At 50.0% G+C, this 14668-nt stretch overlaps 1 protein-coding gene across 4 annotated transcripts in view; it reads right to left on the minus strand.

Moving 5' to 3' along the window:
* BCL11B (BCL11 transcription factor B) overlaps nucleotides 1-8875 on the minus strand; it is a 96959-nt gene extending 88084 nt beyond the window's left edge. For 3 of the 4 annotated variants that reach the window (XM_058025724.1, XM_058025722.1, XM_058025720.1), the window contains exon 1: nucleotides 7778-8875. In XM_058025724.1, the coding sequence (XP_057881707.1) occupies nucleotides 7778-7835 (58 nt within the window). In that variant the 5' untranslated portion in view covers nucleotides 7836-8875. Of the gene's footprint in view, nucleotides 1-5176; nucleotides 5306-7777 lie in introns of those variants that run through there. The other variant, XM_058025721.1, reaches the window with a different exon arrangement.
* Nucleotides 8876-14668: the final 5793 nt, after the last annotated feature.

Consider the following 14668-nt stretch of genomic DNA (forward strand, 5'->3'; position numbering starts at 1 on the left):
ACTATGTACTGTGTTACGGAAGAGAGTAGTGTATCTCTTAAGTAAACGATACATTCATAAAAAAATATTTACTGCTTTTGAAAGCAGAAAATGTATAGGCTCTTCTATAGACTGCAGAAGCTGTAAATCTCTGCAGATAAAATGGGATGTGATGATGTGATATAAAAGCACTCTTTGTTCCCCAGTGAATACATTTGTTTTATTTAAAACTAAACGACAACCAAGGAGAGAAAGGAGTGCTCGGTGCCACAAAAGGAGAAGGAGCGGTATTTGGGTACAGGCTTTCAACTGGCATAGAAAAGAATACTGGAAGCAGAGATTCTTACCCAAGGATTTTAAAGGCATGATCAAAATTAAGTAATTAGTTCTGAGCATGTATAAACACACAATAGATCTGTTCTTTCTTAAATATCAGACTCCAAAGAGACTGCATTTTTCAATTGCTTATTGCACACTGTTGGTCATATACGATTTTCTTAAGCCTTTTTTTTTTTTTATACTTTCATTGAAGCATACTCATTATAACATTCAGCGAATTTATGGCTTCTTCCAGTGGCTTAGTAAAAGGGGTCATAAAAAAGTTAAGTAAACCAGTATGTTTTTTTCCTCTCCCTTAACTTTGGATTCCTTTTTTGTACTGTGCTGTCTAGTGCTTAGTCTTTGGAAAGTACCTTGGGCATATCCAGCACACATACAAATTATCAGCTGCTCCAGGAAAAAAACAAAACGGAATTTCTTGCACTGAGGCAACTACACAAAAGACTTGCATATGTCAAAAATACAGAACTAAGTCCCTGTGAATGCTGCACCATTAATCAAATCCCCGATCTGGTGTCACTTTTGCCAGTAAAATGATTATATTCTTCTAACCCCCTTCTACTGGCGCGTGCCTGCAATGCATGAAGTGTGTCCCTCTACTTTAATTTGTTTTCGAATAGCCTGCTTTAGGCATTTTTTATATATCCTTTGAAAAAAAAGAAAAAGAAAAAAAAGAAAAGTAAAGAAAAAAAAAAAAGAAAAGCAAAGAAATAAGCTGCTACTTAAAGCTCCAGCAAGGGTCTACAGCACTGAGCAAGCAACAGCTTTTTGAGAAGCAGGGCAGACAGCGAGAAAATTTAACTGATGTTCAGGAGCCTCTGAGGCTGCAGCTGAGTGCCGAGAAATGGTGTGCAGCCTGCCCAGATACATTTTAAAAAAGTAAATAAACACCAAGGAGGAAGGTGCTATAGTACGAGCAGCTGAATGAATCATGCATTTATCAATGCACGCAGTTATTGATGCCTTTTTCCTCCCTCATTAAAAAGATGCATACATATAAATCCGTCTACAGACGATGCTGATGCTTCACCAAGTGCTTTAGTGGAATTGCTAACTTTAAAGCATGTGGGTAAGCCCCAGCCACTCTTTATTTTTCCACATGCTTTCTCTGGACAGTACCGAAGGGAGGCTAAATTCAACCAACAGCTGCACTGCAACCCTAGAGAAACCAAACTGCAACCAAAGAGTAGGAAATGCTCTGGTGAGGAGTCTGAGAGCCATTTTGGGGTGACAGGTCTCCGCAGGGAGGCTTTTCCACCAGGCTTCGACCTGAGGGAGTGGGAAGGGTGGGAGGCAGAGGAGGGAGCGAGAGGAAGGGGAGCGTGTGTGTGTGTGCACTTGGTGGGTAGAGGAAAGGGAGGAGGAGAGAGGGATAGCTGTTTCTCTTGATAAAAGTTAACAATCATGCAATGGAAGGAAAGCCACAGTAAGTGAAGTCTGAGGTTTTGGGAGGGGAGAAGGGAAGGTTTTCCCCATGGCTGTGCAACACTAGCATCAGCAACGGCCCAGGCACTGTGCTCTACAGCTTACCAGTCTGTCAAATGAGCTGGCTGCTGTCTATACGCTTCCAACTACCTCAATTCATACATTAAATGAAGTAGAGAAATCATCAGATAAATTACTGGTCCTCTCTACCCAAGAGTGAAGGGTTTTTGTACAGCTGATGACAGCCCTGATCCTTTGTCTGACCTAATTTACTTCTCTTGAAGGTTAGAATAAAGCGCACTTTCCTGTCACAGGATAACCTCCATGCACATATTGCACCCTAAAAGTAAGAAGACACTTCTGCTGTGTTAATAGTGCTGTAGCTCGATGGAGTTCTCAGGATGAGTGAAACACATATCCAAAGTTCCCCGTGTGCATGCCACTAAATTATACATTCGGGGAGGAAAATGTCCTGCTAAAGTCTGTCCACGACACACAAGCCGAGTGCAGCAGAGAACAGCACAAGCCCGTCGGAGAAACCCGTGAGCTGCTCAGCAGCAACTTCTACGTGACAGATGTGATTTTGTGTTTATTCCTCTAGAAAAGAAAGAATGCTTATTTTCATTTGTAGGAACTACAGATAGTTTGCTCTAAGGATCAAAGTATGTTAAACTGTCTCATATCAGATCCTCTCTGCAGAAGTACATGCGGCTTTCTGATATGTAATAGATGCCAATTTCTGTACACGTGTGCCTGCTTTGTTGCTGCACACATCTTGCCCTACAACTCCAGCTTCTTCACTCTGTGTTTTCACATCCACTGGAACAAACATACGGATCTCCCTGGGTTCCCCCCACTCCCCGCCACGCAGGAACTCACTCATGTGCAGGTATCATTACCCCCATCACTATCTGACAACAACAAATTGAGAATTTAAACACTGTCTGTTGACAATAAAAGGCACCGTTAAAAACTAATTTTAATTAAAAAACCCTGTCCGCCCGAGTCAATTAATCAGCCGCGATTTAGTTAAAAAAACAGATTCGTCTCGCTGCCAGCCTCTCTCGGCTAGCTCCGTATAGATCTCGGCACGGAAATCAATAGCTCAACTTTCCGGCGGGCGCTGGGAGCGCGGTGCGGGCTCGGCGGCGCATCCCGCGCGTCCCGCGGCGCGGCCATCGCACGGGCTGGGAGCTCCCCCTAGTCGCCAAGCCCCGCCACTGGCGGCCGGGACGCGCGGCAGGCTCCGGCAGCCGCCGAAGTTTATTTTGGAAAGTGTTTTCCATCAACAAACAGCACAAAGGGCAAAGGGATCCAGGTAGGAAATGCGGGAGACGAGCTGAATGTCGCGTGCTGAGGCGTTTTGGAAGCAAGAGAGGTTTGCTCGCGGCCAGCTCAGCCCTGGGACGAGCAGCTGAAGTCAAGCAGAGTCTATAAATGATATCAAAAATTTGTGCTGCTTCTTCGAGCGCACACTTCTCTAAGTCATAATTATTGCCAAATATGCCACAAGACAACCCTTTGTTCTGCAGAGAAACACGCATTTTGTGCAAAACAAGGGCTCCCACCATTTCTATTAAAGGCGGCCAGTTTGTGGAATCTTGAAGAGTTTTATTTCTCAGTATTTAAAAAAGCCTGACAAAATATGCTCTGCATCTGCCGACCAGAAAAAAACCTGCAAAATGGTTTCTCACCCACTGTCTATCTATTTAAGCCACCGGACACACCAACCAAAAAGGGCAGAACAACCCACAGGCACAACTTAGTTACTCTGCAGCAGTTCTAAAAAATATTTTTAAAGAACAGAAACTATGAAAATGTGCCAGTATTCTTTTGACTTATTTTGTAAGTCCAGTACAAATATATTCAAATGAAAGACAATCTGGAAGTCGACAGCATACAACCTTTATTTTCCCCTGTCCTATTTAAAGTAAACACATGAGATGTCTTTTAAAAGACTGTGCTTTTCTGTGCACAGCCATGCAGGTATTATGAAAAAGTCATCCATCCTTAAAATAATAGTAATTTCCTCTCTAATTCTTCAGTCACATCTTACATTCCCTTTGTATTAGAGTTGATTACATTGGTGTGGGTTTTGTTCTGCAGGGAAAGTGCGTTAATTGCACTAAATCTAAATGTATTTTAAGAGAAGCTCCTTGGAGCAATTTGCAAAACTTTGACATGCAAAAAATCATAGGGGTTTTTGTTATGATTTTTAATGACTACATACAAAACAAAGTGATACAGGAAATTATTGCTCTTCCTAGGAAACCTGTTGACCAGGTACTGAAGACCTGCCTTGGGAAACCTGGTTCTCTGCCTGGAACTGTATGATTTTCCTGTGCCTTTCCCTCTCAATCTTTGCTGCTGCTCTAGAGAAATGTTCCAGCTTTGCCACCTTCTGCAAAACTGCTACCAGCGAGCTTTTCACATGCTCTTGCCTTTCACATTTCCTTCAAATGCAAAATGCAGGGCTAGTTTGAAAACAGATTTCTTAAGTTAAAAATGGAAGATCTTAAGCTGGAAAATCAGCAATTTGAACAGAACCAAAATAACATTTCTTTCCACAGAGCAGCTCAACACTTCAGCCTCCTCTCCTGTACATAATCAGCTCTTTTGCTTTGTCCACCCATTTAAATGAGCTTGGCTGCCAAGTTTGCTCTGTCCACCAGCAGTGGAGAAAGGTGCAGAGTTTCTTTTTCCTCTCCATGTGTTTCACCTCTTTCTTTTGTCCTGCTCACACACGGTCCAAGGCTGCCTGGGTGAGCCTGGCAAACACAGGCAGGCCACTCCGTTTTGCAGCCTCAAAGACCACTGTGCTAATGAGATACTGCAACTCTGGAGCACAGCAACATTGCACTTTCTCTCCTTTTTGAGTTTGTTTGTCTTACACTCAGGATCTAAACGTTTCTCCAAACATCAAGTGGAGGCAACCAAATAAACTCCAGCTGAACAGTGTCAGAAAACCCTCTCCCTGTCTCTCTCCCCATCTCTTTCCTTGCCTGGCAGAGACCTCCAATCCATCCTGAAATGCAGCTCCCCTTACAGATGCTAAAAAGGGAGACAGGGCAAAAAGAGCCCAAGATAAACACAACATAAAAACAAGATTTCTGAAAACAGTATCACTTCATCCTGGCTTTGGGGGCTTGGCTTGGGCTTGACTCTGTTGTAGGTGCTTTGGTTCCCAATTCTGTTTGCCCACTACTTTCCAAACTCCCCTTTAGAGAGGACACTGCCTGGCTGCTTTTCCCCCATGAATGACACTTGCCAAGGAGTGCAGAGACTGCGACCCCCTCTCGTGCAAGGCTGCAGCTGAGGCTCAGACCTGTGCGCTGAAATGCTGAAATGCTGAAATGCTCCTGCTCCTGCTCCCCAGCCCCAGCCCCACGCTGCAGCTCCCCCCCGCCTCCCACCACCTCCTTCCCCTGGATACCTTCGGTTTTTCCTGCCTCTGTTCAGTATGCAGCCTGATTTCTCCGCCAGCTTCCTCGGGATGGAGAGATAGATAAATACAGGAGGGGAGGGAGGGAAGCTCGTACTGCTCTGCTCTCCATTCCTCCCCCAGCCTTCCCGCTAAAGCCATTGTACGCGCAGCTCCTCGGCACCTTTGAATACTCTCCTGCCTCATTATTTACCTTCAAGTAAAGCGATCGGAATAGGAGATCAAATTGGAATAACAAACCTACCTGACTCTCTTCTCCACCCCCCTTCCCCCCCTCCCCAGCAGCAACAGCGGCGAGAAAAGAAATGTTTCACCCATTGAAACAAATTCAGACGTGCGCAACAAAACAGATTTTCCGCACACCCCCTTTCAACACCCCACATCTCCTCGCAAGTGAGACAGAAAACAAGTGGGAGAAATTACACTGGGCGATTTAGGTGGCTGTTGATGCTTTTTCTTTTAAAAAGAATTTAAAAACAGAAAGGAGGGCAAAATAAGAAGGCATCAACAAAAAGGATAAGACATTTTCCAAACCGGATGGTTAAAATCAAAAATGCAATTAACGAAGGGGAGGGAGTTGAGGAAGGGGGGAATCCACCTTTTATGGTGATGCAAATCTGGTTCCAAAATAACAATGAATTAAAAGCAACCCCCCCAGAAAAAGCTGAGTACCAGATGCATCTTCATCAAGGTTCCACCAGCTGATGGGCTGGAGGTGGGGTGAGGGGTACTTTTTAGAAAATAAAGACGCACATTTAAAAATACATATTATATATATATGCATATGCATGAATGTGTGTATATATATATATATATATATATATATATATGAAAAAAATACAGAAACAGTGAAAGAATTTTATATTTCAGAACTCAAACCGTCCCCCAACAGCCCTCCGCTATGAAAAGAAAATCCCAATGGAGGTGGAAAAATTACATACACATATATATCTCGATTTCCAAGGAAATCTTACAAACAGAAATTTATCACCGGTAACAAAGAAAGAGAGGAGCTCGCAAGCACCAAATGCTCCTGGCAGATGGCTCCTATTCTTGGCTTTCAGGGGAGGGGAGAGAAGCCGGGGAAATATTTTATTTATTTATTTAAATTTTTTAAAATCTCAACATAAATATTCGGATCCGCCGCGGCTCAGGCTCAGCCCCGGGCTGGCTCCGTGCGAGCCGCCGCCCCCCGCAGCACAACAACTTGCGGACTCGTCCTGCGGGCCGGGGGGAGCCGGGGTCCGATCGGGCTCGCCGGGCATTTATTTACCACCCCCCAAACTTGTCCTGTGCTATAGGGGGGAAACGGGGACCCCCCTGAGCTCCCCCTTGCCCGTGCCCGGAGGCGGCGGAGCAGCGCGGGGCGCTGGGGGCCGCACGCCCCGGAGGCGCCCCCACATTTCCCCCCCGCCCCTCGGCACAGGCCCCCGGGGACGGGAGCGGCGGAGCGGGGCTCCCGCTCGGGGACCTGCCCCCTACTCTGCCTGAGGCACTCGCCCCTCTCCCGGAGCTGTAGGGGTGGGAACGGGGAGGAGGGGGATTCTGGCGCTGGGGGAGGGGGGGATGCCTCTTTCCCTCCCCCCCCCCGCTCTATTTTTTCTTTCCCTATTTTTTTTTTTGGGGGGGGGGGGGGCGGCGGGTGGGAGTATATGTGTGTATTTTCACTTACAATGGGAGCTTCAGCAAAGTGCAGCCTCCACTCCTGCCCCGCAGGCGAGCCCCTGCCGCTGCCCGAGCCGCATTTCCTGCACTCCATCCCCGGTGCCCGCCTCGGCTTTCCCCGCGCCCCCCGCCACCGACGGACGCTCCCGCCTGCAGCCGGCCCCTGGCAGCCCCTGCCCTGCCTCTAGCCCCAGCCGAGCTGCTTCTGCCTTGCCCCGCGCTTCGGAGAGCGCTCTTCCCCCGCCGGCGCTGCACCTGGGGCGGGCAGGGCGCAGCTGGCCGTCTACCTGCCCCGCGCTGCGCTGCCGGGGGGCTCGGCCCCGCCGCCGCCGGCCCGGCGTCTCCATGTGCTTCCCGCTAAGTCCCCCCGGCCGTTCCGCGTCTCCCTCCCTCGCTGCCCACCTTGATCCTCCTCCCCCACCCTCCGCGGCTGTCACGCCGAGGCGAGGCTCTCGGCCAACTTTTCCCACCGCCCCGTGCTGCCCCCGGAGCGGGGGACGAGGAGCGGAGCCCCGGCGGGGCGGCCCGGCCCGGCCCGGAGCAGCGCCCTGCCCGCTCCGCGCCCCCCGCGCCCGCAGCCGCTGCCCGGAGAGCCCCGCGCCGCGCTCGGCCCGCCGGCCGCTCCTTCCCCGCCGCACGCCGCCTGCCCTGCCGCCCGCCCGGCCGCCTCACCTCCGCACCGCTGCACAAACGCACGGCAAACTTCGGGCTTCTCCCCCCCTCCACCCCCAGCCCATCCCCCCCAGCCGCACACCCCCCTCCCCTCTTTAATTCCCTTCTCCTCTCCCTCTCTCTGAAGTCATTTACCAGCTTTGGTTGCTCCTGGAGTTTCCCCCCCACACACACCCCCCCTCCCCAACCGCTTCCTCCCCTTCCCTAATTTTGCTTCTCGATTTCGGCTCGGTCTGGTTCCAAGTTCAAACTTACGTGTGATAATCTCTCTTTGTGACAAGTGCTGCGGGTTTCCCTGCTTGCGACGGGACATTGCCCTGGCATTTACACTGGCATCGCCTGGAGAGCTGCACTGGTTTGGGGGGATGTGTTGGGGGGCCGATCCTCCTCCTCTTTTTTGTCCCCTCTTTATTCTTCTTCTTCTTTATCGAGGTCTTCTTTCAAAAAAATCAAAAACGAAAAAAAAACGCCTCCTTTTTGTTGCTGCTGTGGTGCACTGGTTGGGATTCCCTCTCAATTAAAAATCATCATCATCATCATCATCAGGAAAAGCTCTTTCTCGCTCTCTTTCTCTTTCACACAGTGTCTTTTCTCCACTGCTTCTGCCACTTGGACTTCCAGATCTCTTCTTGAACTTAGGAGGATATGCACCGCCAGTGACACTTTTCTGTTTCCCTCTTTCCAGAGTGCTTGGCAAATTAGCAAGTGCGCTTTTCCACCAAGAGGGTAAAAAAAAAAAAAAAAAAAAAAAAAAAAAAAAAAAAAAAAAGGAAAAAAAAGAAAAAAGAAAAAATCAAAATAAAAAAAAACTGTAGTAAAAAAGAAGAAAAGTACTAGAATTGGGATAGCCCCCACTCAAAAAAAAAAATCGCCAAAAAAAAATGTTTCTCAGAGATTGACCCTTGCTGGGTAGATATATAGAGAGAATTTTTTGAAAAGGGGTAGCCGAAACTGTGTCTCCTCTTTCCCAGTTCAAGTGGCACTGCTTTGCCCTGGTGCTTTTGGATTGCCAGTGCTCCTGCACCACTTTGCACTCTTCCCCCCTCGCCTGGCACTGGGACTGGAAGGAAGGAAGCCCCCAGTGCAGCTGGGCTGGTGCTGGCTATTACTATTATATATTGCAATGTGAAGATGGCGGAGTCCTGGTTCTCTGGGAGCGCTCTGTCTCTCTATGGCTGGGGCTGCCTCTGTACAATGGGATAAAATTCAAGTTCAAGTGCGGACGTGACGTTTAATCTGCACTAGAGACAAAAAGACCCAGAGAGTAGGAGCACTGGGGGCGACTAGCGGTGGCTTTTTAACATTGTACCCTGCAAGAGAACAAGAAACGCCACTCGCACACACCGCACACACCGCACACGCACACGCACACACACCGCACACACACCAACTCCGGCACACGCAGGGCTCGCCGCCGCTCCGGGCTTTGTGCGCTGCCGCTTCCAGCGCCGGCGGCCAGGGAAACGCGGGGGGGAAGGAATAAATCCGCATCCTCACGCACGGCCAAACTTCCCCGAGCGCGGCGCCGGCCGCAGCGGGGGCGGCTCGGCCGGGGGCGGCCGCCGGGGTCCGCGGGGGGCTCGGGGGGCGGCGGCGCTGCCCGCCCGTGCCGCGCTGCCCGCCCGCGCCCCCGCCCCGCCGCCGCTCATCGCTCTCCGCCGCCCCGGCTCGGCGCTGGGTCGCGCTCCCTCCGTCCGTGCCCGCGAACGGAGGCTCCCCGGGGGTCGCGGGCTGCTCTTGCTTCCCTCCAGGCGCCGCCGCAGCTCCTCGGCGGCGAGCGCATTCCCCCTGCATTTCTTTCGAACAGTTTTACAACAACACAAATATCTGTGTGGGCTGGGGAAAGGGATTTTTTTTTTCCCCCTCCTCTCTCCCTACCCGAAGTGCGATGGTAGCGGGACACGCGCGCACACCCGATCCGCACACGCACACACGCTCCGACCTTCTCCCACCCCCCCCCCCCCAACCCCCCTTCCCTTAAAATCCTGGCAGAGACTATTTTTCCTTGGAGAAAATAAGTCTCAGCCACGAACGGAGAGACGCCGAGCTCCCAGGAGCTGCATCCCAGTGCACTTGTCCTTCTATTTCACACGCAGGTAAATGCCCACAACTGCGTGCGTTTCTAACTTGGAAGATTCTTGGAAACCAACTTTTTCCCCTCTACCTCCGCTCTCCCTGCCCATCTCCTGAGATTGTTTCTCTCTCTCCCTCCTCCCCCGATAAGTAAACAGTTCGGTGCAAACAGCTTTTCAGCACCGGGTCTGGCCAGGGCGAGAGGAGCGGGGACAGGGGAGGCCTGGGGGCTCGGAGGCAGATGGAGCAGAAAACCGAGGAACCAGCCCGTACCCGGAGCCCACTTGGAGACCCGCGCCGCACTCGTGTCATTTACTTTCCACGTTAAATGAGTGATTTTCGTATTAAATCGCATGCGAGTCTTGAGGGGACCAGAATTAATCTCGGTGCCCTTAATCAGCTTTGAGGAGAATTTGGCTAAACAGCATCGCTCTCGCCTCCTCCAGCAAATCTGCCTCTCCCTCCCCACGCCCGCCCGCCCGCTCGCAGCTCGCGTTCCGGCGCTGCCAGAGCCCGCAGCCCGGCCCGGCCAGTGCCGAGGGCACCCAGCCCCGGCCGGGGGGCGCCGGGCCAGCCTGGCACTGCCCTCCGTGCCCGGTCCCGGCCCTCCGCCTCCACTAGCGCTCGGCAAACGCGTCCAAGGCCATTAACGGCGCTTAAACTGCCGCGATTGTTCGCCCCGTGTGTTCGGTGTGTCCTGCGGGGTCCTGCAAAGGAAAATGACCGTGGTGGTGGCAGGGGCGGGGAGGGACAGGTCCACGACCCCGGGGCCCCGAGGGGAGCTCCCACTCCTGCCCTGCGGGGCAGCCGTGTCCGAGTCGGGGTGAAGGATGCGGCCCCATGGCGGGGGAGCCGGAGGGGAGAAGCGGCTCCCCTCGCTGCCCTCCGCCCCCGCGGGAAGGGGCCCGGGCCGATCGGCGGGGATGGGGCTGCCCTCACGGCTCTCCCCGCTTTGATGCCGCTCTGCTCGGGCCGGCGGGGCCCAGAGGCTTTTGTGTGGCTGTGCTGCTGCTCTCGGCGCGGCCCGGCCCCAGGCCACGCCGCGGGGCCCTTGCGGGGTGCAAAGTCCGGGCGCCGCCGTTCTCGGGCGAGCTGCAGGGAGCTGCACCCCTCGGGAGCGCGGCTTATCGGGAAGTCACTGGGCATCATCTGTTGATTAACCAGTGTCTTCCAGTGGGCACCGAGAGCAGGAGATAAGGGCCGGCAATGATTGACCGGGCGGACTCCCCGGCTGCCCGGGGCAGGGGCCGCCGCAAGCCCCCTCTCGCCTCTCCGGCTGCGGGCACGGCTTCAGGGGCTGACCCCCGGCCTGCCTCCTCCTCCTCCTCCTCCGAAAATACATCCCAATAGAGGAAAAAAAAAATTCCAAAGTGATTTCTCAGTCTTCTCTTTCCTCCCCTGTCTGGCACTTGTGATCATTAGCACTGAAAGCTGTTAATGTCTTGTCTCACAGCTCCCCCTTTAGTCTCTCTGCTCTCCCTGTCTCGCGTTCAAAGCCAGATCAATAGCAGGCTCTTTCTAACCTTGACCTATCCCTCGACCTGCCTCCATCTGCAGCTGGCCCCGCGCTTCTGTCTCTTCGCCAGCCGCCGCAGCCGCCCCTTGAGAGGGTCCGGGGTCCCCGGGGGCTGCCCGGGCGGCGGCGGCCCCGGTGCGGCCCCGCTTTGTCCCGAGAGAGCGGCCGTGCTGCCGGCACCGGGGCTGAGCCCCCCCGGCTGCCCCTGAGCTGTCCCGGGGATGGGGCCCAACTCCGGCCCCGCCACCGCCTGCAAACCTGGGACAGCAGCTCCCCACGACAACAGCAAAACACACAAACACCCTACGAAAATATGCCTAAAAGAAATGAAAAAAGGCCAAGTAAAATGGGAGCATAAACTGCAGCAAGAAAACAAGCTTTTTGCTGCCTTTGAAAGTACTATGGTCCCTTGTTTTAAATTAGGGGAGAGAAAGCACTCTCTTGCACTAAATATCTTATATTAAGATAATAATATTCTCTGTTTTCATAATATGTAAGGGATTTGAGTTCTCAGAGAGAAACACCATCCTTATAGGGAAAAACAAGCTCATCTGATGTCAAATATTCCATTTTATCCTGTATACAGCAAGGCATGCTGAGTCAAGAACTCTCAGCACAGAGGCTTATCTTCTAGGTTTCTCTTTCTTTTTTCTTTTCTTTTTTCTTTTCTTTCTTTTTTTTTTTTTTTTAATCATGCAATGTCTTTAGCTAAAATTTGGCATGGATATAGATGCATAAATAACATCAGCATCAGTGTAAAGAGGAAGTCCCAATATCCTCATGGAGGACAATGTTGATGTGCCACTTGGACATATTTTGAATGCATTTCCACTTTCTCTCCATTTGGTCAAGCAAGTTTTCAGTGGAAGAAAAATTGTAGCTGCAGATTCTGTGTGATGTCATTTTGGTTTCTGCTCAGTCTTTAATGTAAAATCTTATGCTAAGTCAGAAGTAAATTGGTTTTGATACAGGTGTGGAAGTTGGGGCAGGGTGGGGGGAGAGAAGAGAGGGGAGGAAGGAAGGAAGGAAGGAAGGAAGGAAGGAAGGAAGGAAGGAAGGAAGGAAGGAAGGAAGGAAGGAAGGAAGGAAGGAAGGAAGGAAGGAAGGAAGGAAGGAAGGAAGGAAGGAAGGAAGGAAGGAAGGAAGGAAGGAAGGAAGGAAGGAAGGAAGGAAGGGAGGAAGGGAGGAAGGGAGGAAGGGAGGAAGGGAGGAAGGGAGGAAGGGAGGAAGGGAGGAAGGGAGGAAGGGAGGAAGGGAGGAAGGGAGGAAGGGAGGAAGGGAGGAAGGGAGGAAGGGAGGAAGGGAGGAAGGGAGGAAGGGAGGAAGGGAGGAAGGGAGGAAGGGAGGAAGGGAGGAAGGGAGGAAGGGAGGAAGGGAGGAAGGGAGGAAGGGAGGAAGGGAGGAAGGGAGGAAGGGAGGAAGGGAGGAAGGGAGGAAGGGAGGAAGGGAGGAAGGGAGGAAGGGAGGAAGGGAGGAAGGGAGGAAGGAAGGAAGGAAGGAAGGAAGGAAGGAAGGAAGGAAGGAAGGAAGGAAGGAAGGAAGGAAGGAAGGAAGGAAGGAAGGAAGGAAGGAAGGAAGGAAGGAAGGAAGGAAGGAAGGAAGGAAGGAAGGAAGGAAGGAAGGAAGGAAGGAAGGAAGGAAGGAAGGAAGGAAGGAAGGAAGGAAGGAAGGAAGGAAGGAAGGAAGGAAGGAAGGAAGGAAGGAAGGAAGTTTGAGACAATCTTGCGTAAATGAGGCTGCTGTCCTCATTCTCTTTGAATCTTTAAATGTTGCTGCTTGGGAGGGAATAAACAGAGGGCGTTGATCTGTTCGGCTTAGTTAGCCGCTCCACCTTGTGAAACGGCACAGAAACACAGGATCTAACCAGATCATATTTACATACATATTAATAAAGCTCCCGAGGTGGCAGTTCAGCCTTCACATACAGAGCAAGGATCTCTGCGAGTTCTCATTTTAGACTCATAAAAACAGATAAAAAGAGGTCTTTTGGGCTTCCCCGAATATTTTTCTGCAGTGGTTTTATATCATTTCTGAAAATTACATAGTTAAGTGGCATCAAATTTCTGGGTGATATAATAACTCAAAATGTGTAATTTTTTTTATCAAATCACTTTGCAGCCATAAACAGAGCTTCAGAACCTCAATTAGAGGAATGATTTGGTGGGGTTTTCATTTATGGCAAACAGTAAAATTGTTCTTGTTATCTATTCAAATATATATAAATTGCAACATTTATTCACTTGATTTTCTTTTCCATGACACTGGTGTATTTGAGAGTGCAGTGAAATGAAGGCTTAAAAGGATAATGTATTATCCCCTGCCCCATTCCCAAGACTTTTTGGAGTGAGGCAAAAGGGATGAAGATTTTGCTGTGTTTTCAAGACATTTGGTGTCCCCTTAGTTTTGGTGGCTGTGACTTGCTGACGTTTCTAGGAGTGAATTTAGAAAACGAGATTTTTCTCAACATTTACATTCCAAACCTTCCTTGGAGTCTCTACCTCAGTCAGTGGTCTGTGAATTCTTTTGCTGAGTCTTTTTGGTGTTTTTTTTTTCAAGTAACATAGAGTCCCTAATTTTTCTAACTCTTTCCAACCAAGTGTTAAATGCACTAGATAACAGCCCAAATGCTGGGGCTGAGTTTTCCCCCACACCTTTTTTTCAATAAAAATAAACAAGAGCAAAACAATGCCACTTCTCAAAAGAAAAAAAAAAAAAAAAAAAAAAAAAACCAAAACAGAAAAGAGAAAAAACACCCCACAAAACCAAACCAAACACCAAACAAAAAACCCTTATTGAACCAGCAAGCCAGAACAGAATAAAAACTGTTTTAATTTTGAGGCTTTTTAAAAATCACATAAAATGCAAGATCAGTCCATGTTTTCCTTCTTTTAAGCATCAGACTTTCTGACAGCAGATATTCAGTTGTGTCCCCACTGAAATCACTTGCAGGACCTTAGGGACTGCGGAGAGAGCCAAACCTGCCCCCACATTTGTAACTTGAGGGTCCTTCTAAAAGATAACAATTCTGTCCAGCACCTTCTCTCATCCTGCCAAGGACTCCCTTCACCTGTGTGCACATGCTGACAGGCAGAGATAGAGGGGAACATGCTTTACAAGCATCCAACACAAAAAGGAGTCAAGCATTCCATCTGCTATAAGTACTCCATCCCACCATGAATGCCATTTGTGCATCCACACAGCACCCGCTTTAGGACAAAAAAATATTTGAAGGAAGATGGGCAAAACCCGCTGTTGCTGGGGAGGCTTTAAAAAAAAAAAAACTGGCACATCTTTTCTAGCTACTTCAATCCAAGGATTGTTTTTGCCTTTGGAAAACAAATGCCATCATTGCTTGGTGCAGTAAGCTGAGTTTTGTGAAGCAGCAGTAAATTCATCCAAAAAAAAATCCCTGAAAACCCCCTGAAAACAACAGAACTTGAGGGCTATTTTTGTCTGAAGAAGTACTTTTAAAACTTGGTCCATTATAGAAATGCATAACATAGTCTTGCATGAGAGATTCATGTTTAAGTTGGCTGGCATGTGATGGAGACAAAGAA

The sequence above is a fragment of the Melospiza georgiana genome, chromosome 6 (assembly GCF_028018845.1).
Source record: "Melospiza georgiana isolate bMelGeo1 chromosome 6, bMelGeo1.pri, whole genome shotgun sequence".
Classification (NCBI taxonomy): domain Eukaryota; kingdom Metazoa; phylum Chordata; class Aves; order Passeriformes; family Passerellidae; genus Melospiza; species Melospiza georgiana.